Genomic DNA, 26,746 nt, shown 5'->3' with positions numbered 1-26,746 from the left:
CAGTTTATAAGTAAGATGTCATTTAATTCTTATATGCAGCTACATAAATGGATAAAATATAAATACGCGATCATATTGTGATGGTACTTCATTAACTCTTGCTATAAATACACCTATCACCATAAATGATCGATTTAAAGGTACTCGCCTTATCAAATCTACTGCAATAGACATAAATAAATCATATTCATAGTTATTTTTTCGTTTGGTCTTATAAATATACCCCATCAGACGGAGGCGGAAAATATACAACAGCGTCAGCACATAAAAAAAACACTTCGCTATTTGATGTGATGTCTCTCCCTTTAAAGAAGGCGTGAACGACTTTCGACGGATTCCTCCTCATTGTAAAGCCAGTTGTACAACGTTTTCCGAAATTGAAAGGGCGCCTTGTGTTGAAAGAGCCATTTTATGCCTGGATAAAGAGAAAGGGGTTGATTTTTTTTTTTCAAATATAAAGAATGACTAATGTGGATTTATGATTCGGCGTAAGTACCGGTAGTTAAACTTCACTGGATGTGAAAAAAATAATAATTTGAGTAGTATCATAGTGTGAGCTGGTTTTGTAATTTGAAATGGACAAGAAATGGACGACCGAAATTAAGAAAATGATCTGAAAAAAGCGTTCGTACGTAGTGTATTGAATGCATGAATAGGTACGGCACTGAACATTACGGGAAAAACATCGAAATGTCATCAAAGGTTATCAAAATCCGATTTATGAAACATCACGAAGCAGTAAAATGTCTTTGAATTTTCTACACATGCAACAAAGAAGGGAAATAACGCATGAATAGACTGCGAACAAGGTCGAAATACGGTCCCATCAAAAACCTGAAATGCAGACGATGATTTTAACATGGTTTTTCTCATTTGTCATGAATGCACTTTAACTTAATATACAAATAATTCGATGTTCATACATGCACCAGTGATATATATTGGCGTCATTGAAAATCTTTCTGTACAAAACGTGCAGCTAAGTCTACTTTATGTGAATTCCGAGAGTTACATGTAGATATAGATACATGTATTATCTAGCTCGTTCGCGTTGTCTTTTGATTTCTTGGTTAATCAGATAAAATAAACCGTCTCCCACGTAAACTTTAGTTTTTTGTTTCTGACATTTGCCAATTTCGCACAGTTCATAGGGATAAACTACTCAGTATTTTCATGACGTAAACTATCATTTTAAGGACCAAAACTACCTCGCACGGGATCCGATTTAAATGAACTGCGTTTCTTTTGTTATCGTTGGGGAAAATTTTGAACCAACGTTATTGGATATCGATTTGAGTTCTCTCGTTTTCTATTTCAAGTCGTCGGGACTAACGACTGTCCTTCTTCGATGTTGTACGCTGGAGGATCGGATCTTCTTGAAAGACACGAGTCCCCCTTGTAATTATTCACATGGTTCATAACGACCGAGGCCGAAACCGGGGAATTCACCAAAGATGAAGCCCTGGAAATATGGGTTGGGTTTGTACTGGAATACGCCGTACTGCTGCGCCTCCTAGTGTCTGGACAGAGATGATTGGTAAGGCTGTCGACGAAGCACAGGTAAATCCATGGGTTGGTGCAGCTGTTCAAATTGGCAAGAAGCAGGAAAATGGTGACAACCACTTTGCTTGACTCTGCAAATATACAAAAAAACAGCAAACATTTAATATTTGCGAAGACATAACGGTACACCATACAATGTCCACACGCATGTTGCTTTCTCCTTCAGTCAATGACAATGAGGTCGTTATTGCCTTCTCTTTCCTCTCCATGACCATTACAGTACGCGCCAGTAAGTACAAAATGCTATGTGATTGCGAAGAGAAGAGAACTCTTACCAGAAATCTAAAAAGGGAAAATGTCCCTTCAAATTTGAATATTCCAAATAGGCCTAAATCACCAAACATGTTATATCATACGAGAAGACAATTTCAAGTACATGAGTAAGACCAGAACGGTTGTCCTAGGAATGGAAGTTCGGCGCCCAATAGGTTCAGCCGGAAGTATCGGGGTCAGTATATGGAACTCATGGCACTTGTACAAAGTAATAGGGGACCGACTACGTTTCCTAGAGGACCATCATTCCTTTTACTGCTATTACACCAGCCCTCACCAAGCAACAAATGCAGTATGGCGGGCTTAATCGGTGTATCACGACGACACCTCTCCTTGTCTAAAGGCATTAGATGTCCTCTTTAAATTGAAGAAAAGGAAGAAACTGTAGCACGTTCATTTATCCAGCACCGCCGAATGCCTCAAATGGCAAAAAAAACCTATCTTTAATAGGGTCGGGAGTGGAGAGGAGGTTTAAAAGAACAAAAATGTTATCCTTCTCGCCGTCTTAGTATCACGAAATGATTATAAAGATTACATGATGTGATCCTACTTCATTTCGCCCTAAAGCCTCATGACTTATTAACCCTCGTTTTTTACGGATATCTTAGGGTATATTTCCTCTTTTAAAATCTTCTCGAGCAATTATACGGTGATGGCGTAAAACATGCAGTTGCTGCTTAGTTTACCATTCCGCACGTTTCATTTTAAGACAGATTGCAATCCTGATTGTCAGGGCATTACATGCTCTGATCTTAATCGCACGAAAAAAATTGTCGTAATCCCGTAACAAGCTGTATATTGCCCATCCATCACATTGACGGAGCTCACGCTGTTCCTGTTACAAGTATTAAAGGATATTTGTATTTGATGTCGAGAGAGACTGACAAGACAATTTCTCTGAACACAATGGGGATTCTTATAGATCTATCGTTCTGCACCTTAATCGTTAAACGCTATGAATTGACCAGCGATGATTAACAGTATAAAACCATTTAACTTCTAGTTTTTTTAGCTAAAAGTAAGGTTTCAGATCCCAATTTTAAAAGAATGAATTCAAACGCTGATATATGGCTTAATCTCTTTCAGTCAATATTTTAGATGCTTTGAACTGAGAAAGGTTGTGATAGGGATATGGACGCTAAACCGTACGCATTCTATAAAAACAGTCTTCATTTTCTTTTTCTGGTATAATTTATGTTTGCATTCAACACAATTTTAACAACATGATGTGTGAGATACCTATCTATTTTATCTGCACCATGAAACTATATGGAGAATGATATGACTCAAATAGGGCAACACAAATTGTAATATTATCAAATAAAGAAATGTGAATGAAAACGGTTAGATCTTTATCGTGAAAATAAATCCGCAAGAAAGTGCACTATATTCTACAGTGGTCGCAATCATTCTGCAAGAAAAGGTTCTCATGAATATTTTAGTTGCAAACTCTTTTGAAATAATATTTACGTTTGCGACTTATACGTGTAGGCCTACGAATAAATGAATACATAACCCATATCAACATTCAGAAGTAAAACACGAGTGTTGACTGTCCAGGAAAACTCTTCTTCAACCGATTTTGATCGCATTTTTGTATTTATATTCGAACATGAACACTGTAGACCTCTTTGTATTCAATTTTTTCGAAGGGAATTCATTCTTACCAGCTAAAATTCGAAATTCAGATGCTTGTTTACATGCCATTTGGTTGAAATTTTTTAAAACATAAAATTAATAGTACAACCTGTACAGCCACGAACAATCCCAAAAACAATTTTTCTTTTGAAAAATACAATTTAGGGCCTTTCCTTATGTAACATTAGATTATATACAGGTGTGCCTGACCAGGTAAAAGAAGTACCCGATATAAAAGCATGATAACATATGTTATAAAAAAGTATGAACCTAGCTAAAGCTAATTAAGAAGCTAGTTGGCAATTCTCTGCTTATCATTACTTATAATATCAAAAGCTTTGGCACTACATAAAATGCTCCATACCATGGAAATAACTTTTTCAAACAAAAATGTACAAGATGTACCCCTTTGAAGTACATGGATTCAATACAAAATGATTCAATGAGAGATACTTACCACTATAGGCGACATTTTCATCCACAAGGAACAATATCTGTGTTATGAAAAAAGGCGACCAGCACAAAATATACACAATCACAACCGTCAACGTCAGCTTGATGGTCTTCATCTTGGCGCGGGACAGGCGATGGACATGCGCCCGCGGCCCCGTTGGCGACGTCACCGGTGTTATGGTCAGAGAGCGGCGTCCATTGAGGGTACCGTTGAAACTAGTGTCCGTGCTTCGTCTGGAGTCCAGTCTCAGGCCTGTCCGGCTGCAGCTTCGACTGGACGAGACGGTCTCCTGCGACCTCGTGCTCATCCAGACGACGTACGATATGTTCCCGTAGGTAAAAGCCAGAAGAATAATGGGCAGGACCCAAAGAGAGAAGGCAATCCATGCCACCCATATGGTCAGCCATGGTTCTGCTGGATTGAAGTTATCCCAACAGTCGAAAACGCCCTCCTCCCCTGGGACTGGGCGCATGGCAAAGATTGTCAGTTGGGGTATGCTTAAAGCAAGGCTAACACCCCAGGCGATCGCCACCATCACGTGTGCCTTGCGCGGACTCCATTGCTGTGAACGAAGAGGGTAGCATATGGCCAGGTACCTGTCTATTGCTGTCATGACCAGAACATAGGCCGAGGCGTACATGGAGACAAGCTGGGTGTATTTGACTAATTTACAGAGGAACTCTCCACCTTGAAAACGGTAGGTGAAGTCCCAGATGAACTGCGGCAGTGTGCTGAAGAACGCTGTGAACAAGTCTGCTATAGCCAAGTGGGCAATAAATAACAACATCCGGCTTAAATTGCCTTTCCGTCCTACCACAAACAGGACAAACGAGTTGCCAAAGATAGCCAAAAACAGGATGACGCCTGAAACTGCCAGTTCTGCCTTGGCCAAGTTTGTATCCCTTGGATGGGTGATATTTGAGCCATTCTTTTTCACATTACTTAATACACCGTCATAGACAACCGTAGTGTTTTCGTCAAAGAACAATGTTGCAAAGTCAACAATTGAAGCATTCTGATCCGTATTTGCCATCATTTCTCTCCAAAATGGATAAAATCTGCAGCAGAAACGAACGAGTGGCATTTAAGAAAGACAAAGTATTATGACAATTTAATAATGTTACCAAGAAACCCAAAAGATAAATAGCTGCTAATGTTCATGATATTGAACGAAACTTTGAAAAGCCTCTCAGGTCGCTGCGGTAGCTATCTTAATAAAGTAAAATAAAAGTTATCTTTTAAACATAATTGCCCGTTTGATAAACGCAGTCCCTTATGAAAGTATGAAAATAAAGAAACTTACCCTCGATGCCCAATGGAGAAAAAGTTTGATTAATGCGGTCAGTTAGAACAATCCGGGATGGACCAATGTACATTAGCTTTATCATACCACAACTGCTCCAGCAGCTGACGAAAGTCCAAATAAAACTGAATAATTCAGCGCAAAGTTATATGTTATTGGAGCTGCCATAGAAGTCACGTCATTACCATGCTCTCGGAAACGGTTCGCGGAAACAGAGTCCGATTAATTAGCCTCATTAAGGAACGATCACAACGCGCGTCCTGACGTGTCAACGGGCAGTCAGCGGAATTCTGGCGATTAACCTTTTCCTCGAGGATCACGCTTGATTGTTTTAAGTCACGTTGTCCGGCAATAAATGGAACCGTCTTGCGCAGACACGAGGAAGTATTCCTCTGAGAAATCTCAAACTGTTGCGCATCTCAGGTCTTTCGACCCCCGCGCTGTTTTTATTCGCCCCCGCTGTGGAAATGTTGTATCGCGACCAGGTGGAAAGGCCTTCGGGAAAAAACGCATCGTCCAGAACAAGTTTATCGCTCGAAAGAATGATCTGACAAGTAAACTGTTGATACAGTCAAATCTCGTACAATATTGACAAGGCCTTTGTTTATATACAGAGAAACATATGCTCTGGTGTTTGCTTTGCTCTCTTTTAGGTCAAATGTACGTTTTCTTTTAACTCTAATGTAATGGAATTGAGAAATCCCATATGATATCTTTGGTAAAACAATTTCATTGAGGTTGTATAACGGTGATAAATGTGTATATACACATGCAATACTGGGAACTGCATTAAATTAAGGCAGCAAATCATTTTAAAAAGCTGTCTAGAGATACACGTACTGCAAAATAAAGCCATTTGGTTTTGTTTTTAGGTTTGAAATGTAAACAATGTGAAACGGAATTCAGAAAATAAAAGCAGGGATCTGTATGATGTATACTGGCCCGGGGAGGTGTATAGAAAAAAACAACGTTCTTCCAGTGAAAATTTCATTAGTTCTAAGAAATAATCACATATTTTCTCAACTTTCACGACACCCGCCAACGCGGAAGGATGGATTATCCGTGTCTCATTGTTCCCACTGTTGTCTAGGGTAAATTATTTGCACGTCTTTCTGGTAACAGATGTTTTAACTGCCAAGGATTAATTCCTGTAATTAAGTCTTCTCTTTATCACGTACTCTCAAGCATATTCTCTTATAATTTGCTGCATTAAACCTGGATACTTGGGGTCGTATAGTAGCAGACATTAGCTGTTTAAACATAATGATATAAGTGAATTAATGCAATTATGCGGTAGGCAATGTCTTTTCACCGGTAATGCCAACTAGTGATGAAATGTTAGCAAAACACTGTCGTCTAATCCTTAGATATGACATTCATTTTCCGCTCGTTCCTGGAACGGACTCCCGTTAAACCTATCTCAGAGCACATTAATTACTCAGGTTATCTAGGAAAAGATGCCACACGGGGGCAATGTTATTATTCCTTGAGGCGTTTTCACTCCCTATTTTCGACTATTGAGAGAGAGAGGGGGAGAGAGAGGGGGGGGAGAGAGAGAGAGAGAGAGGGAGAGAGAGAGAGTTTTAAAAGTCAGAACCCTTTTAATGCCTTAAACTACATTACTCCACCAGACGCTTAAATCAAGTCCATCGTAAACTCAGCAAGGTTCATCACTAATTCGAACGCAGCCATAATATCTACTAGCTGCACAATACATCATCATTTCCCACCATGACGCTCCACTCAAAATCGCAACTGATTAATAAGGATTGATGTTGTCTGGCAATATTAATAATACTAATATATATGTCATACACCAACACGACGTAGCATCCAGGCAATTAAGCCAGTAAATCGCATTTATCGATGGCACATTTATAAGCATTCTGTCCAGAGCATTGATACTTAGATGCAAACCCGTTTATTTGAAGATTGGCTGAAACGTCAAAGGCTTCTCTGTTATTCATTCTGTGCAGGTAGTTCTCTTTGCCAGGTGATGCTGCTACTTAGGCTATAGGGGTAAAGCAGATGCGTAGACCTAACGTGGAAATATATTCGGCTTTTCAGAAAAATGCTAGCTTTCTGCGTGATTCTAACCCAATACCCCGGTGTACTTGGTGACGCCATTAACCTGAGATCGTACTAATATTCAAACACATCACCACGGTGTCTAGCAGGATTAACCTACTACTAATATTCGATGCAAAGTGCCAAATCCAACACATCTACCTTATAAAATGATTCCCCAAACATACATCAGTGAGTAAACCCTTTACAACCGACAATAATGCGCGCACGTTGCTTTTCCTATAACACTCGAAAACGGGAACATTTTGTCTAGTGAAATTTTAAAGAAACATCAGCTAGCTTTTGGGAAGTCTGAATATTTTAAAGCAGTAACGACATATCTGTGCTCTTCAGCAGGAATTTAATTCAGATAAATCTGTAACTGTTAGAAAAGATATGGCCTCTGGTAGAGAGAGATACCGATAGGCACCTAAACAACCTGCACAACATTTAGCGTCCTGTTCAATCATGTGAGCAAGTTAAACAAACCGCAGTCATTTACCCAGTTCATTTTAAAATACCCATAAATATTAGATATGAAGGCTATAACTTATTTGAATAATTTCAATGATAGACAGCACAGTTGTTTTAAAACAACGAGAGTCGGTAATTTTAATAAAGAACGGTATGGAAATAACAAAGAACTTTCAGAAAAGAAAAAGTCGTTTCTTGGTTTCTATATTATGTATTTATTTAAACCTCATAATGTTGGTTGCAATGGGCCTGAGATTTAAAAAATAATAATGATAATAAAATAAAACGATTAAGTATATGACATTCCATTTTCGATAACATAAAATTAGAATTTTCGTCTTTTTGATTTTTTCTTATTATCGTAAAGCAACGCAACTTTAAAGAAAAAAAAACAGGACAATAAGGAAAAAAATCTGCTTGATAATTGCTTTTTAGTGTTGCTGGGAAAATACAGAAAATACACGTAAGATGTGAAATAAAACATTCTTACGTTGATCAAACCTACCGCGACCAATATAAGGTTCTTATCATTGCGGAGTAAATTAATTTGTCACGAATCGGTAAAGTATCTGTGTACAAAGTCACAATAAGAAAGCAATAATGTAGATAAGAGCGTTTAAATACTGAAAGGAGCTTTATCATTTCTAAATCAATTTTACAACCAGTTCTATACGTCTTATTAGATGTAATGTGCATGGTTTGCGTACTCAACCCCATGAACTTATAAATACTAAAAATAATCTAATTTACATCACAATACCATTGGATACTATATTGAATAAAGCTCATGAATGTAACGTTATGTGAACTTCTGTTTCCTAAAACTACAAACCCACTGTGGCAATTCGGATAAATTTTATAATATTGCATTAGATTTACAGAAACTATATAATATAGCTATAGTTTTGCATGTTCTAAAGACGGTTTCCAAGCTTCACACACAAAAATGAATTTTTCATTTAGGCCTACACGTGGGGATGAAACCATGACGTCATGAGACTAGTTGGTCCTCAAGCCTGTTTACAATCTCAGTCAAAAAGAGCCATGGGTTTTCAATACTGTTAAGACCTGCGGATGAGACTAATCGTGTAAACTGGGCGTAAAATCATGACATTTGATTGAAAAGTGCCTTAATAAATGTTATGACGAAATAAATAACCCCAAATGATACAAACGGTTATTTATCACAAGATTCGATCAATATTTTCTCTGAAAAGACTACAGGGCTCCGATTCTGCTAATCATCATAGACTACTGGATCATCTTATTCACTTTATAAATGGCAGACGATGAAATTTGAAAATCATATAAAATCTATGATATGTATAAAGTAATACATTTTTTCTTTACAAATACATGGAATGTAGAAGGTACAAAAATAATAATGAAAAGTGATGCACACACACACACACACACACACACACACACACACACACACAATTACATTGCTTCATTAGAACGGATGATGTCAACTTATGTTAGTTATAATGACAACCAGGAATAAACATAGTATTACTATAGTATACAAATATATCAATTCATGTAAGCTTTTCTTTCTACCATTACTCTCATATAACTCACACCAGAGAAAGTGTGGATTGAAAAAGAATGCCCATCATGACAATGTAGTTGTCCATTTTACACTTATATTTTATACTATTACTGCACGCGTCCTCTTTTATGCACTTTTTTCTTTAATGAAGTCCGAAAACAAAAAAAAATGGTTGCCTAATTGTTTTAATGTTACCTATGCTCATACATGTATGCCGACATGGCATTACTATAAGGATGTGATACTCAGACTTTATATCTCAAGGCATAACGGCACTAGCCCATGACGACAGCCAACGCTTCATAAAGCAGCTATATGTCGACAGAAAACAAAATTAACTCGCAAAATGCCCATATAATGTCGCTTGATAGCTGTTACACATCTCGCCTGTAGACGGTGAAATGGTTTCAGGTATATTTTGATAGTTGTCTAATCCCCGATGTTTATAATCCAGTAGGTAAGTTTGCTTGAAGTAAGAAAAAAATTGCTAAGTCGTTTTGCACCCTGGCAAGAACGCCTATGTGTATGTACATCACTAAATTATAACCGTTGAATCCAAGACTTTGTTAAAGGGAAGGTGGTAGAAGGATGATAAAAAAAAGTTGCTTCGCTTTTTTTGGCAAATTTAAAACATAAGAGGAGGAAATTTTTGGCATAAAATATAGGTCATGTAGGACGAAAAATGTTTAGTTTTGCAATTTGACCCGGTTGGCCATCAGAAAAGGCCGAGAAATAGCGTGCAACTCTATGGGGAATAGTTTGAATACTGCCAATACTAGACTGTCATAAAACAGCGAATAACATCACATTATGAGGCCACACAAACGATCCTTTTGTTAAAGCACTTAACATGTCTGCTCAAAAAATGAAATTACTGGTTTAAAAACAAATGCTTGCTACGCTGCTGAATTAAATGCACCGGGTCCGGATATTTTGAACAGAAGAGACGCAAAAACCAAACCATCAATATGGAATATATTGAAGACAACATTATTCAACTTAGTCTAATTAAAAAGGGAATATGAAATGATAACTGACGCAGACTTTTACCACATACTCCAAATGAATAAGAGGATAATTGGCTGAATGCAGGGATCAATCGAATTGACTCCTGCACCATTTGTCAGCATTATCCTCATACACATCATCCTAAACCATAGTTACTGGGGTCACTAGCCTCTTTGAATACTTTTTCATGAATCTCATTGCCCATCATTTCGCTGGGTACAAATAAGCTTATCAAAATACAGTAATCTGCGAAAGTTGGTGAAAGTGCAGGGTCCATCTTGGCACTGGGGAAGAAGATTCGCACAGCTTATGATCATGGCATAAAATAGGAGCGTAAGGCCTATATGGCATGTTTCATAAAATCGGCGAATGTCATACAGTCATAGAAAGATCTTTCCTTTGCATATGTAGGGCTAACGTGCCCCTGCATCTTCTTTAAAAGAGTTGTAATCTAAAAAAGCTGGAATCGCTAAATTTCTACAATTATAAAAAGTGACAAATGACGAGATGGAAGTAGCAAATGCCCAATTGCTTTTGAAACTCTATACACAGAAATATACTCCATCTCTTTGAAGCTACGGTTATAGTCAGGTTAAAAAAATAATGGGTGAAGTGGACGACACAATTGTGATAGAGGGACCACCCAACCACAACATTCCATTATGCACAGCTAACACAATCCGTTCTCTGACACCCAAGGCACAAACGATAATGCCACTTACTACCTCATTCATAGACTATTTAAAACAAGATAACTTTTTTATTTCAAAGGCCTTTTCATTTTATAGAGGGAGTACTTTCCAAAATTTATCAAACTACTCGACGTACTTTTCAAAAAGCTGTGTCAGTACAAAAAAAATGGGGCTGGTATCACAAAGAGCATCTAGACTGGCCCCTATCGATGAAAACTCGTAGGTCATGTTGTGCCGATGTAAGCAGTCCTAGGATATGACCCCGATGATAGCATGTGTTGTCCTAATTTTGCTTCGCTATCTTTCAATTTATTAGCAAGATGTCTTCCTCGCAAAGTCAGAGAAGCGAAGTAGACAAAGGTAAATTGCAAGGGTCAGTCCTGTTCGCGGCGTGTGTAGCTGTTGGATTTTACGTATTCCCAGATGCCCCTCCATTGCCAACGCTAACGGACAGGTTGGTTTTCACCTTGCGATGGCAGTTTCTCTCCAGCGTGTTACTTCAGGTGTGTATTTACGTAGTTGCCAGGACACGTTTTCGAACGCCCGCCATCGACCCGACATCACCTTCGGCGCCACGTTACGTCGACGTGCACGTGCGAGTTTTACAAAACACTTTAGAACAAACAGCCGTCAGCACTTTCGGGAATTTAATGCTGGCGACATATTTGAGTCAAGAGTCCATGAAGGTAATTCCCGTATTGGTAGTCATCTTTATTCTGGGTCGGGCTTTGTTTTGAATTGGTTACGTCGCTTCGCCGTTGAAAAGATCGACAGGAATATGCATGACTTTTTCGGCTGCGGTCACTCCTTACGTCTACAGCATTTATTGTATGGTATATTACGGGCCTCAACATGGACTGGGGGCAAAATAAAGCTAGTTCATACAATTTATATTGGCTTAAATTGTGTTCTACCTAATAAAATTTTAATACTTCCCTAGTGAGCTTGTGAAATGTACAGCGATCAGATACATGCATTTCTGAGGAAGCACTTGTTTCAAAGGTAGAGCACGGCGGGCAGCATTGACGTATGGAGACTGAAGATATCCAACAAGGTCTTATCTATGACGACATAACTGGTGTTTATTCAATAAGAAGCGTGGACATAACAATACATGTACATGTACGTGCATGTGTTTACATACGTACAGCGTACATGTACTGAACAATGATATGAACTGAACAATTCGTATGAATTGTAAAAATACTGGAAAAGACCAGAGTTACAGTGCCGCCGGAATGTCCCCTTACTTACCCTCCGGGTCGCTGCGGGTTGTACGGACGGCCTGGCTCGGTAACTATGGAAATAACATTGTCATCCATACGCTGTTTGGTTTCTGTTAACAATAGTTCCATACCCTGCCCGTCGTGCAATTATCGTGACAAACTTTCTGCTAACAAAAGAGCCTAACCCTAGCTCGCTGAGATAAAGATCGAAGGTGAGCGTGGTCGCAATTAAGTGTTCGTCCAAGCGTTAATTGACCTTTAATGCGCGGTGGCTTCACTCTACTTTGATCACTCTACTCTGATTCGGAGATTTTAAGTATAAGAACTTGCCAACAGTGATTTTTAAAAGTTGCTTTACCAAAAAGATTCGGTGATGACAGCAATTTTCGTGTACATTATAGCTATGAATTGATTGAATTTACATAGAGTTTAATAAATGAATTTATGAATTTCTTAAAGATCAAATAAAACACTACTCGTACTTGAACATGTAATACACTGTATTTATTAGGCTTCAAACTGTCTTTGCTATATATATATTATTAACAAGATTGAAATTTATTTTTATAGTATGTCTTTATATTTCTATTAGCTTTGTTCATAGACGAAATGCATTTTTTCCAAAAAGACTTGTCAGTTGTTTCAGTGATAAATATTTTGTTAGCCATATCTTTAATATAGTTCTGTCTATATTTGCATATAGGATCTCTCCCATCTACACCCGTAACATTTCTGTCCTTTCGTATTCGTTCATCAATCGTAAACAACCTTCCCATCAACTGAACGCAAAAGTTGCCTGGGGAACTGGCCCGTTGTCGAATTTCGAATATTTCTTTATTTGACAAGGCGACGGGTACTGGCCGGCCGAAAGACTGATTCCTTGATTATGTAGGACAAAAAGCATCAAAAGAAATTAATTTATAAAGCTGGATTACAATCTCTCGGGCTAACTTCACTGGTTGGCACGTGTCATTTCACATTAATTAACAATCAGTTCAGGTTAGCTTTATTCATGCTGGGTTAACACAGTGATTAAGCCCTGATTATTACATAATCACTACTGTGTGACACGCGTCGTCTAAAATTAATGTTAACATTGCGATGACGATCTTCAATCCAAACTAATCAATTGCACATAATTCTAAATCAACTGACACGTGTCAACAGGATTGTTTGTGTATCTGGTCTTCCTAAATGGCCAATAAGTATTTTGTATAATATGACATGTTTATGTCACTGATTTCTGTGCCATCGTGTCACCTGCCAAGTGAACGGTATAAATCGACACTCAGATTTTCCAAATCATCACAATTCCAAGATGCCTCTTAGTGATTACGTGCGTCTGCGTATCATCGCCCTCCGAGAACAAGGGGTGCGAATTAAAAACCTAACCGCACAAATGGAAAATGAAGACCATAAAGTGTCGCGACAAGCCATTTACTATGTGTTATAGAAATACGACGAAGAGAAGGTCGTGCATCAGGCTACTAAACTAGCAACACATGTAATAAAGGTAATGAGACATTGATATTTATTTGATGTATTAGCTATTTATAATTTTCCATTTTAACTACGCTTTTGTTGATCGTGACTTACTATCATCAAATAAAATTGTTATACGTGTTTTAAAACTAAGCCTGATTTGTTCTTCAGAGTTTTGTTCTAATATTCGACTTGCCTTTACTCGAGTCTTCTGTTGCAGTTGATACATAACCCGGTATTGTTTGCTCGTGTCGATAGCAGTCTCTTTGCATCAGCTATAATAGAAACCTTAAGTGAGGCAATTAAGAAGGGGCAGACCGTGTTCGTTGAACCGACTAATTTGGGTGTCCGATAAGGATTGCTTGGGGATTCCCCTACCCTGTAATTATCATACGGCCTCTATTGTTCGACCATATGGGGCAGGGTTGGGAAACCATACGGCCATTTGGTAAGGGGACATTCCGGCGGCACTGTAATAACTCATGCAATAGGACATACGAATATAAAAGATGTCTTACGTGATAAAAATCGTTATGGTTATAGTCTCAATCAACTGAAAACAATGAAAATACTAATTAACCATACCACCGAGGAAATTCGAAGGCTTAGATGGTGTGTGTGTGGAGGGGGAGAACATGCCATACCACCTCCCCCCCACCCCCCACCCACCCCCACCCCCCACCCCCCAAAAAAATGCTGCCCACTGCATTCGATTTCTTTTAATGATGATACGTGATGATAATACCGCCCGCGCATGCACCTATAAGGTACATGTATGTGTACATAATTGCATAATTGTGATTGTTCCAGGTGTGACATGTCTCAACTGACGCAGTCTAATTGCTGACTTCCTCGCCGTTACATGTGCTATGCATTTGCCATCGACAAAGAAAAACGAAAGATCACGCGGCATGAACAGTTCATTTTTACCACTGAAAATAATAGGTACAAACGCATTAAGACGAAATTAGCATGATACTGTAAGTTTGCCTCAGCTAGTATGAGAAAAGAGATGTCCGCAAGCACTCCAATATGTATTGGCTGAGCACTGAATTTCTCTCATTCGCTCCTTCTTTGCCATAAATAAAAACACAACATTACAAACGTAGCATTATCATTTCAAGTCGCACTCGAATTAATATACAATGCCGAATAACCCTGGGGTTCAAATTTTAGTGGTTAGTCCTGACACATATGTATCGAATATATGTATCGAATATTGAAACTCAAAGTATGGCTGTCGCATATAAGTATGGTAAGAAATCAATGAGGTAAATGGACTTTATGATAATCTAACAACCTTTCAGTACATCTAATGAATTGTAAGGTCGGTTTGTGAAGTCTTTTCAGTAGAATAATCTTCTAAAGCTTATTGATTGCATAGAATAATTGATTACGTGCATCAATCTGTAAATTACGTTAATAATTTAGAAATGTTTCGTGAGGCGTGACCAAGTGTTATAGTGTATGTGTGCTTCGGTATGTACATGTTACAATGCAATATGTCCATAGAGGCATGAAGCTGTTATACATACATGTAGCATAAAAAAAGCAAAATTGTTGAAGATTTTTTTAAATCACCGAGGTACATATATCAGTGCCTTGTCCAAAACTATCATCCCGTTTTCGAGCTGTAAATTCTCAACCTTTGCTGTAATGACTGAAATTTCACCTTCATCGCCATGAAAGGAGGGGCTTAAATTTATACCAATAACTCAACACTCGGGTTAAAATGGTAATTTAGCAGCAGTTCTAGATATGCCATATCGTGATATTTAAAAATGGGAAAGTGTCGAAATTCCAAGAAAACTGTTTGCTATGTAAAGATATGTAACGCTTGTCATTTAACTTTACTTTAAACGGCAGCGAACCAGAGGAAGGTAGATTGTTAAAGTACTTCATTTATATTAATGTTCTCATAGTCAGTATTTGTTTAGATATGAGCAAAAGAGAAAAGTCATAACAGGCTGCCAGTTCAAAATATTTGCTTATCCTCGGGTTTTGGTTTCATGTAATGGAGAGATTGAAAATGTACGTATAATCAGGCTGGCAGTTCACAATGCTTACCAGTATTATGTAAGAGTAGACAATCAATGGTAAATAAATAAATCGAGACTAGACTCGGTTTCTCCTTATGTGGCGAAGAGAAAATGTATATAACACCAGTTTGCTTGAAACCTTTTGAAAAAAAAATCATGCTCAGTTTTATGGACGTATTTAACAAGCTCAGGTATTGAGACGGCTAAAATAATCCCATCAAGCCCAAAAATACACGACCAAAATTACAGTCTCTGGCGCTCATGCGGCGTAGTGTATATAGCTCTGAAGTAACACGAGAGTACGGTTCAACTTTTGCACTGCTTTTCAATCGCCTTGCTATTGATTTCTTCCTAGGTATTCCCAGGGTTTTTGAAGTTAGATTGACCAGACATAATTACCATTGACAAATTGGCACCTTGCCGGGATTGCGCGGACAACTACCATACGTTTAGTTTAACTTCAGCTCATGTAATAATCGCATTGGATTGTATACAACCTAGTAACAGATCTTCTTTGTATATATATATACAAAATAAACCTGGGGCATACATGTAAAGATGAATAGCTTAGGACCCACTAAAAATTTATTAAATGGGTCCTACATATGGGAATAGCGCACAACAATGAGGGGTGGTGGGTGGGGCTGGATTGTCCGTTACTTGGGCAACGCCCGGCACTTCATTTCCCTGGAAAAGGGACCGTAAACTTTACACCCTACGCATATTATGTCCATTCTTACAACTTTTCTTTTTTTTCACCTATCAGTGATGTTCTGTTATGAAAAAAAGAATAGATAAATTATGAAATTAACCATTTTTATTGGATTCGTTACTACAAAATCCACACTGCTATGCATCCGGTTAGGAGTTAATACGCTAAAAACTCTTATGTCTCCTTGATCTTAACTGATTTAAGTAATAGGACATGTCATTTAAGAGAATGGAACAAACTCAAGGAAGATGTTTGAAATTTGGCCGTTGACGGCCGCATTTATTGAAGGTCCCATTAATAAAAAGAAATTTATCAACACCGAGGGCACTGGCTGTCACAGAACGCTTCATAAATATACGCCTTTTGCAGATTTTCCACCTTTTTAAATTAAAATTAAGCAACGATTGCCTTTGTGCCTTTTAACCGCCCTAATTTTGTATACCACGGCCTTTTCTAATACCACTTGCTGTATAACTCTTGAAAAATACTTCTCTTTTCTTAATGTTTTAACATTTAAAATAGTTTCAACTGTCCTCCACACGTACTTTTGATATATCGTGTTAGACAAGAAGCAACGGGAAAATCCTTAAGGCTCTACACGCATTGGGCTTGGGTTAATAAGTTTTCAAGTTCTGGTGAAGATGTGTATAGTAGGCCTACATGTATGACCTAACTGGAGGAGGATTCAAATAGAGTTATTTACAAGTAGAAAGGGACCGCACATTCAGTATAAATCAAAAGCCCTCGACACGATCGAGGAGAGATTGAACATTATAATTTCACCAATGAGACATCGGATTACTTGTGGAAAACTAGCTTAGGCGAAATCAATAGGTGTATTCTCTGGACTGCGGCTTGTCAATACATATAGTGAAGGGCAGTCACATAGCTAGCATGGGAGCTCATAGTATGTTATCATAATAATATTACAGTACTATTGTTGAGAAGGGTCGATAAAGTGCCCACATATTCCATTATGCATCGCAGCAGTCACTGAATATGAAACCATTGTGGGGCCATTTTTAGTTTGAACTAGTGGTGCATTAGCCTTATACTATGGTTCGGCTGATTGAACTACCTTTTGTCCCTGCCTCGCAGCCTCCGACATTGACCATTTAACTGCCAGGGTTACTACCCAAATAAAACCAAAATAGAGAACGTGTGTTCACTTAATCCTTATTGACCAATCCTCCCCTTTGCTGTGGCCTGTTCATTTATTCATTCACTATTTAATTATAAAAGAAAAGTTGACTTTGCACCAAGTGATAAGGCAACACCGTAAAATACTCTATGTAATAATAAAAGCGAGTATTACATGTAACAGACGAGCAAAGAGAATACCGCAAATACCGGGTACCTTTTGATAATGTCAATTCTAACGGTGTCCTTAAATTTATATTTCTTTTGTCATCTTGCTTTTCATTTAAGTCAGATCTTATCACAATTAAAATAGTTTTTTTTTTTTTTTTTGGCAATTATTCAGTAGTTTCTATTGCATTACTTTCATAAGTAGATAAATGCATGCGGTTTTATCATCAAACTTGATTCTTTTGAAATAGTTGTTGTGGATTTAGCGACAAGAAAACCAAGATGAGTCTATATGTAATTTGATAGCTGCTAAAGTCCAACACTCCTATCCATTTAATATAGTCCTTTTTGTAGAAACAAGATCATGACAAATTTCTGTGTACAGTTCGACATTCTATCTCCGAAATTCCTTCACCAAATCAGCTAAAGGATTGGTTTACATTTGCCGAGCGATTTGATCAATCTTTCTCCCATGGTTTGCATGTTAACATACAGGTTATTCATCCCCCTCAGTGTACATCATTTTCTTTACGGTGCTGCAGACAGCACTTATTATCTAGTGAAAATGCTAGAGCCACAGGATATTTTTAGGTATCATCCCCACTGACAAATACATAATTTAAGTTTTTTTTCAAGAACAAAGTATAATGTATAAAACATAGTATAGGCCTACAGTGGATGGTTGAACCTCAAGCCGTCAGTAGCAACATAGACACGTAGGCCTATTTAATGGGTTGAAAAAGCGACTCGAATACACCCGCTGTAACATTGACAAAACCTATCATACATCAATCATACATTTCAACATCGCTTTTATGAATAAGTGGCAGCCGTCCCTTGTTCATTGACTTCGAAACAAATTCGTTGACCAACCACTTTCATATAAATGGCAGGTATTACAATTGGCGAAGTTATACTGACCACAAATTTCTGGTCAAGTAGCCTCTTTAAATGTAATTTGTATTATGTCTGTATTTGTATTATTTATTTCTATATTTCCCCTTTTCATCGTTAAAAGAAGTTAAGATGCTCTCAAACACGGGTTGCTATTGAATCCAGCCTCGGAGATGGACATCGATTCCAACTCCTTTCTCACGATTAAGGTGCTCATTACATAATACAATCGGACATTACTCTACAAACATTACTGACAAGAACAGCCAAGCTTGTTTGCCTTCCCAAACGTCACGGGTCACGGTGACATGCTGAATCGGGATTAATCGTGGAAACTTGCGCATGTCGACTCTATACAGCATGTGCACTATGTGTTGTTCATTTGTTTGACCGTCACTTTGGTTTTCATATGGTTCGTTGCATTCAGTCAGCCGCACTAGATGGCGCTTTGTGATCGATTACATAACAGAAATAACTATCACATTGTGTGTAACGTTCTCGTTGTCCTTGGCTCTATGGCAACCCACTGTTGACACGAGCAAAGTAAAAGATTTTCTGTCCACTTCTCAAGAAGAATTTGAACACAGCGGACGCGTTTTTGCAGTAGCGGTCACTTAAAGACTCGGCAAACATGGCAAAAGTACTGGCTATATGTATGGTTTTGGTGGCTACATTTGCTCTCAGTAAGTAGACTTCCACACGCAAAATTTATAATTCATTTACTTCTGACTATGAAACCCTGGCATCAGTATGAACTATAACTTAAACTTACAAGCTGAAAAAATTCCGAGTCATACAAATAGCAATGTCAAATATTGAGATTGTGGAGTTTTTGTATTCTATTTCTCCCACTTTTCTGCTTTATTTATTTTTATTTTATTTTAACAAAAAATCACATTATCAATATTTCACACAATGTCTCACAACAGAAAATGAAAAGTTTAAACGTACCGGTATTCAACACAATGTTTGAAACGTATGAAAAATGTGAAAGTTTTTTAAGGCGGAAACCACCAGAAAAAATCTATCCTTTTCTATTCTGTTATTTCTTTTTTAATTTCTATCCTCTAATTATTGCTATGTGGTCATTAATATCGAAGTTTTCTTATTTCATCCAGGTGCAGGATTGACATGCATGTCTTGCTCATCCCCATTAAGCACTAACAGTGCGTGCCAGGAGAACCCCACGTCAACCACCACAATCAACTGCACCACTGGCTTTTGCAAGAAAACTTTTGTCGAAACAGACACCTTTGGAATCAGTAAGTAACATTTCAAAGGCTGGCGCACATAGCACCCCCCCTTCAGTTTATGAAAAATATAACACACCAATATTCCCCTCTTGAAATTATAATTTTGACTAGCTAAATGATAGATCTAAACCGTACCAAGGGGCACTGTTTGCTCTCCAAAATACCAAAAAAATTCTGGGGCACTTGAGCAGGTCCTGATTCCTACCGGTACACCAAGGAGGCAATGGTCGGCTTCGCATCCGAGGCCTGTCGCTCCGGACCCCCCCCCCCCCTTCCCCTTCAAATACTCCTGGATCCGCCCCTGACATAGCATACAGAAATATTTAAGAGAAGACAACTCTTCATTTTGTCAGGAAAAGTTCCCTAAAACGGACTTTCGTGGGCTTAACGACAATTTTCACATACATTGTACATGTATTATCCATTGGTTTTTATAAAAATATCTATCCTCTTAAGAGGTTATTACGGAGTGTAGCCATTTATAAATGAAGGTCCAAGTGGTCTGATGGCAAACACAGATTTCAGAATTATTGTGATAACCCCCGTTTTGGTTGACGAATTATATTTATTATATTTGTATGTGTTGTTTACAATATAGTTATTGTGGAACATTAAATCTCATATGAAGAGTTGTTATCCCTTTAAACATAATGTATTGTGCAAACTCATCTTTAAAGGATAATCTTATTATTCACGAATGTTAGTTACACTGTAAAAACATAGTGGAAGTTAGTCAAGCTTTCGAACCATTCAGTAGACCTTGGTCACAATATTTTCCACTAGATGTCACTGCGGATTTTGAAATTTGAGGGCCTGGGGACCAGGTCTTGAGATTCAAAACAGCGTAGATTTAGTACATTAACATCTGAGGCACCATTCCATATTAATGTAGACAATCCAGTTCACAATATAATATATTTGACAAACAGAACGTGGATATTTTTGTCGTGGATCGTGCCTTCAAATTCTCCGACAGTGTCCGCAGTGACATAATGACGTGATTTTAGGTGTTGTGAATAAAGCAAAAGCTTGACAGACTCTCAGTTTGTTTATGCAGTGTAATAATGATATGCAATATCAGTGTAGTAAATCAAAAAACCTACATATCACGCTTAACATCCTTTTGAAGTTTAATTGAGTTTAGGAGATAACGTGCAACCTTTTTTTCTGTACAGAAACCAAATCTTGGACCAGAGAATGTGGAACTTCCGGTGCCTCTGCTGGCTGCAGCAAAGGTTCTATCTTAGGAATTACCACCACTACTTGCCACTGCTCGACCGACAGCTGTAACGGAGCCACCAGCACCAGCCCGCTAGCCACTGTTCTTCTAGCTGTCAGCGCCTTTGTACCCGTCATTCTTCAGTATGGTCTGCACTAATTTGACCAGCTATCACATATTATCACCTTTTGATACAGATGAAAAGATGCAGCAACGTAAAAAAAAGGAGGAGCGAAGACCGAACTAGAGTATTTCTTTTTTTTAAATCCCTACGAAATGCAGGCTCTTATCGTCTCCATACAGAATGCAAACTAAAAACCGAACTCACTCAATCAAAGTATATTATCGTTCCTGTAAATCTGGAATGATTGCTTTGAGGACATTTTCGTTTTATTCTCTTTTTTGACTATGCACGCTGATGCACAGATCTCCAAATGGATACAAAACCCCAAACTAAGTGGTGTCAGTTCTAAGCTCAAACTATGCATGGCATTTTCGTGTATATATACATGCCTATCATTGTGATAAAGTAATAGTGTACAGGTATATTTTGTGATCAATGAGTAATTTCCTTTATTACATAGTTAACGCAATGTAGACCCTTTATATTAATGAATCCAGCAATATATCTACTGTATATTGTCATATCTGTTTGAAATAAAGTCCAGTCTGTGATATGGTTAATTCACGGTTGTTCGCATTGATGGATACGTTATATTCAGCTATGGTAATGACATTGGATCAAATATTGATACTATGGTGTTACGGCCCAAGCATATCAAAAACAATGATACCAAAGAAAGTGGTGAAAAGACACCGAATCCCGGTCGGAGAGGCCTCCTGACCACCCACAGTTCATTAGACCTGTTCAGTGGCATCAACAGGAATCATGTGAGCAGTTGAGAAGTTGGGGGTATTTCCTAAAGGCTATATACAGCTGACGTCACCTGTAGGCGCATCCAATATTTTGCTAGAAGAGATGTGGGGGGGGGCACGAATATGAATTAAATTGGCTGGCTTACGGAAAATATAAAACAGGGAAGAGAAAAGTTTTAACCGTGCTAACTGTTGGGGAACGGGTAGAAAAGGAATCGACTCTAAAGACTAGGGGGTGCGTGAGTCCGATACGCACCCCTTACTCCTATCCCCACCCCCACTCCCCAAGACTACCCATTGTACGCGTGTGACTGTCATTTTTTCTGGTAGTGAGGATGTAGGATAATTCTCTGACGCCGTTCTGTCCTTAGCTCCTTTCTTTGAATATCCATTTCCTCCATATACCTCTCACAATTTCCTTCTCATAATTTTGCATTTAAAATTTTGGGTTTAAAATTTGGAAGATATTGGAAAAGAAGTTATAGCCTGGTTGTTAGGTTTCAAATAACGCCTTCCATTTTCACGTACGTAATATTCTATTACAGCATTGCATTATATATGCCTCACTCAAGTGACCTCGAGTGACCTTAAGCACTCGCTTAATCTTTCAATAAATCTTATTGAACTTCACGTCCCATGCCATGCACTTATACAATATAAGTTAAACAAAACATCAGGGACTATATGTAACCGATATAGTTACGTCTGTTGATTAACAAAAATAAAAACAGCGCATTTTGATGTACAATTAAATATTATAAATGAATCAAGAAATAACAATACCGTGGCAATAAAAAGCGAGGGATGGCATGTGGATGACTTCATTGTTACATGTTCGCTCGCCGAATACGCGGCCGTGCAGTAACAGGTTCCCCACTGAGAAATGCCATCAAATCATACATGTACCTGCTGGGGCATCACATCTCTGAAAATGAGTGATTTTAATTTTAAATAACTATTTTGGTTTCTTTTTGAAAATGGTTTTGAATCGAGTTTCTTTCTCATAATTTTCATTAATTTCCATCTCGACAATTTGCAAATATATATATATTTTTTTCACATATTTACTTAAATTTTCAATGCTTCTTTAAGGAATCAGCAGGGTGTGTTGGGTGTATGATACGTGACTGCACCACTGCTGCCACCTGATTCAGAATCTCCTAAAATCCCATATCAGACCCTAGTTACAGGAAATATTAACGCCAATATTTTATTTTTCGTATGGACTTCATTAATTCACAAAATGGTAGACACATAATTGAAGAAATAAATACTCTTTTTAATCATCTTAACAGGTTTTTCCATTATGACATGTTCTTACCCTGCCTGTAGCTAGGCCGAATACAAAATCGGGTTGTTTAAATCCACTGTTGCGCAAAATTTGCATTAACAAGAATCACAATTCATTTGATTCAATATTTTATTCGCCTGACCTCGTCGGGTTCACAGCAAACATGTTAACCTGCTGAAGACAAAAGACCTACAGGATTTAACCTTATAAAGGACAAGAACCGATGTCCGGCAGCTGGTAACCATAGCATGACTTATTGTACATGTAGCAAAACTGGATAATAAGCAGTTTTTACGGCTGGTCGCATTCCTTCAGTTGGAGTGCGTAACCAAAACTAATAACACTTAGACTAACTATGATCCATAGCGACACGATACGGGAATGAGTGCCTTAAAACTGTTTTCACTTGTTCCAAAGCACAGACTCGGGAAACATGGAGAGGACAAAATTACAAGTAATTTGTGTGGTTTTGGTGGCCACATTTTCTCTGAGTAAGTACATTCTTATAGCTCTGATCTGTTGTTTATGTGGGGCCTTTCAACTGATGAGGTTAAATCGTGAGGAATAAGTGCATTAAACGATAAATAAAAGTATAAAAAATTTTCATTTCAAGAGAAGCCCCGATAAAAAGCCATAATTACACTGCAATATTTGGCATTCTTTCAAGATCGATTTTATATTTGTTGTATAAAAATATATAGCCATGTTACAACCCACTTTGAAAAAATTACGCAATTTGAAAAAAATTTTCAAATCGCGTCAAAAATGGGACAAAGTCAACGCGATTTGAAAAAATATTTCAAATTGCGTTAAGAACATACATTTATGAATTATTTCATTTTGCTTGAGGTTATGAATTCAGTTGACATGCTTATTAACAATTTATTTTCTTGAAAGAATCTGTCGATTGCAAAAGGCAAGAAGAAATTTCGGAAAATGCAAAGGGAAAATGAAACTTGATAGGCCAAAATGAAGTGAAATTATTATAAATTGTTCCTTATTTTCAAGAATATTATGGGGAAGACCCCCAGACTGCTCGTTTCTATGAGGAGTTCTATTGTTGTTGATTTTTTTGACAATCGCTTTCATTTTATTCCTGATGTCCCTGGTGTCTGACAGGCAAAAAGCTGACTTGAGGAGGTCAAATTGACTTTGCCCCGCCATCCAAATCAATTGCTGGGCCTAACTAGACAGATGATTGTCCAAAGTATCAATATCAATATATTAAATGACTCAAATTGGACACAGCCAGTGTGACCTCCATCTGTCTATGACTGCTAATAATGCTCTTTAGGCCCTGTTGTTGGTTCTAAAGGCCTACTAAAAGATGGCCTAGGCCTGGGCCCGGTTTATCAAAAAATCTAAGCAAAAAGTTTTTGCTTAGCAAAAAACCTTACTTGCTTATAAAAGATAAGTAGGCCTACTAATATTTTCAGTATTTATAGGCCTACAACTTCCCAGCAACCTCATTTCTACCAAATAGGCCATTGTATATATAGGCCTATAGAAAGTCAGGTGATTAGGCATAGGCAGATACTCATCTTAACATTTTTCTCAAAATTTTTCAAAGTGTGTTAAAATGTGCCTGTTTGACGCAATTTGAAATATAAGATTTTTCTTTCAAATTGCGTTGAGTCTGTCCACGATTTTAACGCAATTTGAAATATTTTTTCAAATCGCGTTGACTTTGTCCCATTTTTGGCGCGATTTGAAAAATTTTTTCAAATTGCATAATTTTTTCAAAGTGGGTTGTAACATAGCCACCTTTGTAAGAACATGTATGTCGATAACAAATGTTTATAAGTTCAGATCTACTCTTAGATCAAATCTACCCTTAGGTGTATTCCACACTGTCGGTAAACTGTGCTAAACTATTTTAGATATCATTAAATTTTATGTTATACTTAATCCTGTTTATCTAATTCTTCTACGTATTTGTAATTTCACGTTATTTGTCGTATTGGTGTAATTTTGTATTATATTTGTACAAACGTCTTAATCAAAGCGTCTTAATTAGATATTTTTTAATTGCCAGTCTGGCTCTAGTATTACCTCCTTTCATCAAGTGTACACCCACTTATAAAACAATATAAAACAGTAAACCCACCTTAGAAATATCGATTGTTCCGATAAAATTTAATCAGTTGAACTGTTTTCTGTGAGATGTTACTATAGGATCATAAATAGTATTTTGTTTTCTTAAGGTGCAGGGTTGACATGCATATCCTGTTCTTCCACATTCAGCACTAACAGTGCGTGCCAGGAGCAACCCACGGCAAGCACAACAACCAACTGCACCACTGGGTTTTGCAAGAAAATTTTTGTCGAAACGGACACCCTCGGAATCAGTAAGTACACGTAACATTTCAGAGTCTATGATATTTTATATTTTCATACACGACGTTATATTTGTATACGACGTGTATAAAAATATAAAATATCATAGACTTGTGCAAACTCATCTTTACTGAATTACATATTATTTTTTAAATTTCAAATTCATTTACACTGTACATACCTACAAGAAGACTTTCGGTCCATTCACTAGAACTTGGTTACGACTTTGTCCGCTAGATTTCACTGCGGAGACCTGAGGAAATTTTGAGGGCCCATGGACCTGGGAGTCTATAAACTTCTTACATGCACCACATCGACCCACCTTGACGGTTTAATTAACCTGCCAAACATGTGGACCAATGATTTCCATGTAAAGAAGGAAAGGGCTCGTTTCTCGGGCCTTCAAATCCCTCCTCTTCCCCCCACACGCGCTGTCCGTAGTGACATTTAGTGGACGATGCCGTGATCACTCGATGACGACTTGACTGGCTTTCAGTGTGTTTATACATGCAGTTAAACGATATAAGATATTAGTGTATTTCAACAAAATACTACATGTAACACATTACATACTTTTGAAGTTTGAGTTTAGGAGATAAAGTGCAACCGTTTTTTTTTCTGTATAGAAACCAAATCTTGGACCAGGGAATGTGGATCTTCCGGTGCCTCTGCTGGCTGCACCACAGGCTCTGTCTTAGGTGTTACCACCACCACTTGCCACTGCTCGACTGACAACTGTAACGGAGCCACCAGCACCAGCCCGCTAGCCACTGTTCTTCTAGCTGTCAGCGCCTTTGTTCCCGTCATTCTTCAGTATGGTCTGCACTAATGTGGCCCAGCTATCGCATGATATCAATTTGTGATACAAAGAGGCATTGCAAAGAGGAGAGACGAAACCTATATATGTAACTGGCGTTTCTTAAAATCCTTAAAAAGAAGCACAGGCACTTCGATCAAAACTATGCATCTTTATGCTTTTTGTGTGTGTGTGGGGGGGGGGGGGGGGGGGGTGTACCCTGCACTAGCTGTCTACCTGTATTATGCATTGTTGTGTTACAGATTTGATTATATATTTGTGTGATCGG

At 38.0% G+C, this 26,746-nt stretch overlaps 3 protein-coding genes across 3 annotated transcripts; 2 read left to right on the top strand and 1 right to left on the bottom strand.

Moving 5' to 3' along the window:
- Positions 1–5,796, bottom strand: LOC106166493 (cephalotocin receptor 2). The gene is made up of 3 exons (XM_013545069.2): positions 5,232–5,796; positions 3,932–4,986; positions 1–1,634 (listed from the first exon to the last, which is right to left on the bottom strand). Exons 2-3 carry the CDS (start codon positions 4,962–4,964, stop codon positions 1,315–1,317), a joined length of 1,353 nt encoding a protein of 450 aa, XP_013400523.2. The 5' UTR covers positions 4,965–4,986; positions 5,232–5,796; the 3' UTR covers positions 1–1,314.
- A 13,385-nt stretch (positions 5,797–19,181) lies between these two features.
- Positions 19,182–21,841, top strand: LOC106166504 (uncharacterized). The gene is made up of 3 exons (XM_013545082.2): positions 19,182–19,368; positions 19,804–19,947; positions 21,114–21,841. Exons 1-3 carry the CDS (start codon positions 19,317–19,319, stop codon positions 21,314–21,316), a joined length of 399 nt encoding a protein of 132 aa, XP_013400536.2. The 5' UTR covers positions 19,182–19,316; the 3' UTR covers positions 21,317–21,841.
- A 1,784-nt stretch (positions 21,842–23,625) lies between these two features.
- On the top strand, positions 23,626–26,660 carry LOC106156118 (uncharacterized). Its single transcript, XM_013531229.2, has 3 exons — positions 23,626–23,815; positions 25,529–25,672; positions 26,288–26,660. Exons 1-3 carry the CDS (start codon positions 23,758–23,760, stop codon positions 26,488–26,490), a joined length of 405 nt encoding a protein of 134 aa, XP_013386683.2. The 5' UTR covers positions 23,626–23,757; the 3' UTR covers positions 26,491–26,660.
- The last annotated feature ends 86 nt before the right edge of the window (positions 26,661–26,746 follow it).

This window comes from Lingula anatina, chromosome 2 (assembly GCF_051362555.1).
Source record: "Lingula anatina isolate TDL-2025a chromosome 2, LinAna3.0, whole genome shotgun sequence".
Taxonomy (NCBI): Eukaryota; Metazoa; Brachiopoda; class Lingulata; order Lingulida; family Lingulidae; genus Lingula; species Lingula anatina.
This window is presented reverse-complemented; position numbering and strand designations above follow the sequence as displayed.